General features: G+C 58.5%; 1 protein-coding gene across 1 annotated transcript; it reads left to right on the top strand.

Annotated features, from left to right (window-relative positions):
• Window positions 1–360: 360 nt before the first annotated feature.
• Window positions 361–1,385, top strand: LOC309817846 (voltage-dependent calcium channel gamma-like subunit; the record flags this gene model as incomplete). Its single annotated transcript, XM_082682127.1, has 1 exon — window positions 361–1,385. The coding sequence occupies one exon, from the start codon at window positions 361–363 to the stop codon at window positions 1,192–1,194; it is 834 nt and encodes a 277-aa protein (XP_082538253.1). The 3' UTR covers window positions 1,195–1,385.
• Between the last annotated feature and the right edge of the window lie 2,472 nt (window positions 1,386–3,857).

The following is a 3,857-nucleotide window of genomic DNA, read 5'->3' as shown; positions in this document are numbered from 1 at the left end:
GTACAGGCTGAGCCAGACTGAAGGGCAAAGTGCAAACATCACTGCGCACTGAAGAAAAGTGCAGAAAAAGCTGGGTGCAGATTAGAATGAAACTGGGGAAGACCAGGGGCCAGAAGAGGGAGCTGTGTAACCTTCACTGATGTGCTAATAATGTCTAGTGCAGCATTCTTGTTTTGCATACAAAGAAACCAAGGCTGGCTGCTAGCTCAAGGTCACGTCTGCCAAGCCAGACAGGTTTGCTGACTTCAGAAGGGACCAAGATTTGCCTGTCAATACAATTTGGGTTTCTTATGCATTATAAAGATCATTAAAGAAAGGTCAGGGAACTCTTTGCCCGATGAATAACTGGATCCACAGGCAATGCTTACAGGTCTCGAATGGAGGACGGATGGGGAACAGGTAGGATGGGAGGAGGAGGGTCCCCCCCGCCCCACCAGGAGGTGGGTCTGTGCTGTGACTAAGGTGGGCTTCCCGGGCATCCTGGGAGACCGAAGCAGAAACCGTGGCTGTCGGAAGCTACAAGGTGTGCTCTGGGTCTTCCCTGAGGAGGCTGGTGCGCTGTGGCGGGGGCCCTCCCTCATGCTGCCCCGTGCTGTCTTCCAGGCCCAGAAGCTCCTGGCCCAAAGGAGACCCCGCCGGTCCTTCTTTGAACCCTCCATCCGGGCCCTCATCATCTTGTGCGCCTCCCTGGCCGTGGTCCTCTCCTCCCTCTCCATCTGCGATGGCCACTGGCTCCTGGCCGACGACCGTCTGTTCGGGCTGTGGCACTTCTGCACCACCTCCAACCAGGCTGAGCTGCACTGCCTCCGAGACCTGAGGCAGGCCCACGTGCCCGGGCTAGCCTCGGGCATGGCGGTGGCCCGCAGCGTGGCCACCTTGGCCGTGGTGGTCGCCATCTTTGGCCTGGAGCTCCTCATGGTGTCCCAGGTGTCCGAGGACGCCCACTCGTGGCACAAGTGGGCCGTGGGCTCTGCCCTCTTCCTCCTCGCCTCCATCCTCTCCTTCGGGGGCCTCCTGAGCTTCCTGACCCTCCTTAGGAACGAGGTCACTCTCATGGGCCTCAGCCTGACGTTCTGGAGCGAATTCACGGCCTCCTTCCTCTTCTTCCTGAACGCCATCAGCGGCCTCCACATCAACAGTATCAGCCGGACTGACAGCGTCACGTACCCCTGGGGCCTGCCTGCAAAACTTTAGGCCCCCCCAGCGAGGGCGCTGAGTTCTACCAGAAAGTGTGGTCAAGATGGGACTTCTCCAACACGTGACATTCGAACTGCCGCCTCTCGGCCTTGGGGTGGTCGGGCCAGTGGCCTTTGCAGCCCAGAGGGCAGGTGGGCGCCTCCGAGCCACCAGCTTAGCCACGTTATTAGGATGTTGACTTCACAAGAAGAAACATATTCTGAAACCCATTCTTGAGTCCTTCCTGGGATGGGAGTAGATGTGGAAGCAGCTCAGGTAACCGGTGCTCAGGCTGGCTGCACAGCCAAGTACATTTCACACCTGTTTTAGTGACTCTGCTGGGATATGGGCTGCAGGGCCCCCGGGGCCTCCGGGCTTGCTAAGAGTGAATCGTCTGTCAGCGAAGGGTGTCCAGTCAGTGCCGAGGACTTGCTTCACCAGCTCAAAGGGCCTCGTGCAGATTCCCTGCTTTAGCTTTGGTCGCGTCAGGGAGGCAGCGTTCAGGGCTGCTGGGGTGCAGAAGCTTTTCAAACCGTTTGACTTTATTTGAGCCCTGCCCTTTGTCGGGGGACCCCGTAATCCCTGGATAACCCCAGCTTCCAGCAGCTGGCTGTGCCTCGGGACTCTCCCTGTCAATCCCGCCTGAAGCCCTTCCAGGAGGGCCCGCCTGGCTTGGTAAGCGTGGGCAATCCATCTTTGGTAAGGTCCCGACAGCCTCAGGGTGCCATTTTTATCCTAGCGCACACTTCAAAGAGCACGTATCTGGAGCTGCCGGACTCCAGGGGGTACTGGGGACTGGCCCGACCTCAGGTAATGATTAACAACCACCCTGGATGCAGAGGCCTGCAGGTGGAGGGGACCAGGAACCGGTGGAGATTTCCACCCTTGCTGGCCACTTTACATTTCTGTGCACCAAACTGGCCTCTTTCCAGTCCCTTTTCTGCCCAGTACCCTCAGCCCATTTCATTCAACACTAGCCCCGTGCCCCTCCCCCACCTGATGACTTCAGGCCTTTCCTGGTTCATTCTGGCTGCCACTGATTGCATGGGGTTTTGGTCTCTGCCCTGCCAGGTCCTCTTTCTGGGCTGGACTGGGTGCCTCTACCTCTCCTGTGATTTTTTTTTTTTTTAACTTTTTGATTCCAAGATGTACAGAGTCCATGAAGGTCCCTGGAGAGCGCCCTGGAAAATGGATATCTGGCCTTCTCACCCCCGTAGCAGACTATAAGATGCAAAGGGGGTGACCTTGTCTCCAGGGGTGAGATGCAGAAGTTGGGGGCCAGGGCCACTTGTCCAGGGTCACCTAAAGCCAGAACTAGAGCTGGGCCCACCTACCAGCAAGATGCCCTCTTCTCTAGCCGCGGGGAGGGTCGCCTCTGCTTCTGTCAAGAATACTCTCCCCCTTGGGCTTCCCTGGTGGCGCAGTGGTTGGGGGTCCGCCTGCCAATGCGGGGACATGGGTTCGTGCCCCGGTCTGGGAAGATCCCACGTGCCACGGAGCGGCTGGGCGCGTGAGCCGTGGCCGCTGGGCCTGCACATCCGGAGCCTGTGCTCCACGACGGGAGAGGCCACAACAGTGAGAGGCCCGTGTACCGCAAAAAAAAAAAAAAAAAAGAATACTCTCCCCTGAGCACGCAGGCTTTGTTTTGTAAAAGGGTTCAAATATTTAGTCCTTTAACCCTCACATGGCTGCTAATAATTGAGGGAACTGAGATTCAGAGTAAAGGGTGAGACTTAAAATCCCCAGTGGGGCGGGGAGACAGGGCCCTGTCCGCCCTTGCCCAGGAGCAGGGGAGACAGACAGCCTTGGAGCCTGGGGATTTGAAACCAGAAGCCCTGGACCGAGCTGCCACTTCCCTGCTGAGTATCTTGGTCAAGTCACTGGTGAACCAGTTTCTCTTCTGTCAAATGGGATTCTGCCCCATTTCCTGCTGTACTGCAGATAACTTAGCTGAAAGCAGGAAGAACAGGTGCCTCATCCCATGCTAGGGCGACTGAAAGGGCTGGGGCTCTCCTGGGCTCCCTGTGACCTGGTTGTCAGAAGGCTCTGGGGGAAGAGCTACTGGGTGGGTGAGTTGCAGTGAGGGGTGGGGAGGGTCCACCTAGGGCCAAGGGCCTCAATTTCTGCTAAGCTTGTCCCTGAAAACTGGAGCAGGGGGATCACGGAAGCCCCGTCCTCCAGAAGGTGGCGGGGGACAGCATCCTTCACCTTGAGGCTCAAGGGCAACAGGGCTGACAAATACCAAGTCTCATCCCAGTTACCGTTTATTCCCCTGCCCCCTCCTGGGACCCCTGAAGTCTTCCCAGAAAACTCAACAGACCCAAATCCCAGGCCCTCTTCCTGCCCCAGGCCCGGAGGAGGGGTGTTAGAGTCGCAGGAGCGATCACACGGCATCTGGCAGGAAGATGGGCAGCAGTCGGCCCTCAGGACCCATCTTGGCCTGTCTGGGTGGCCCTGCTCCAGCCTCAGATGACACTGGTCCTGCAGGTACCCCGGCTCTGCTCCGAGGGGCTGGCCTTGGTGCCGCTGCTGAAGGAGCCGAGGGCCACCGGGTGCAGTGGGAACTCACACAGGTGCCACTGCCGCCACTTCTTCTGAACCTCCAGCGGCACCTGCCCCCAGAGACCAGCCGTCACCCGGAGGGAAAGATGACCCTTGCCCAGGGTCCTGCTCCCCTGGGG

This window comes from Grampus griseus (assembly GCF_964374135.1).
Source record: "Grampus griseus genome assembly, contig: HAP1_SCAFFOLD_873, whole genome shotgun sequence".
NCBI classification, from domain to species: domain Eukaryota; kingdom Metazoa; phylum Chordata; class Mammalia; order Artiodactyla; family Delphinidae; genus Grampus; species Grampus griseus.
Note: the sequence above shows the minus strand (reverse complement) of the source record. Positions and strands in the feature narration are given on the sequence as shown.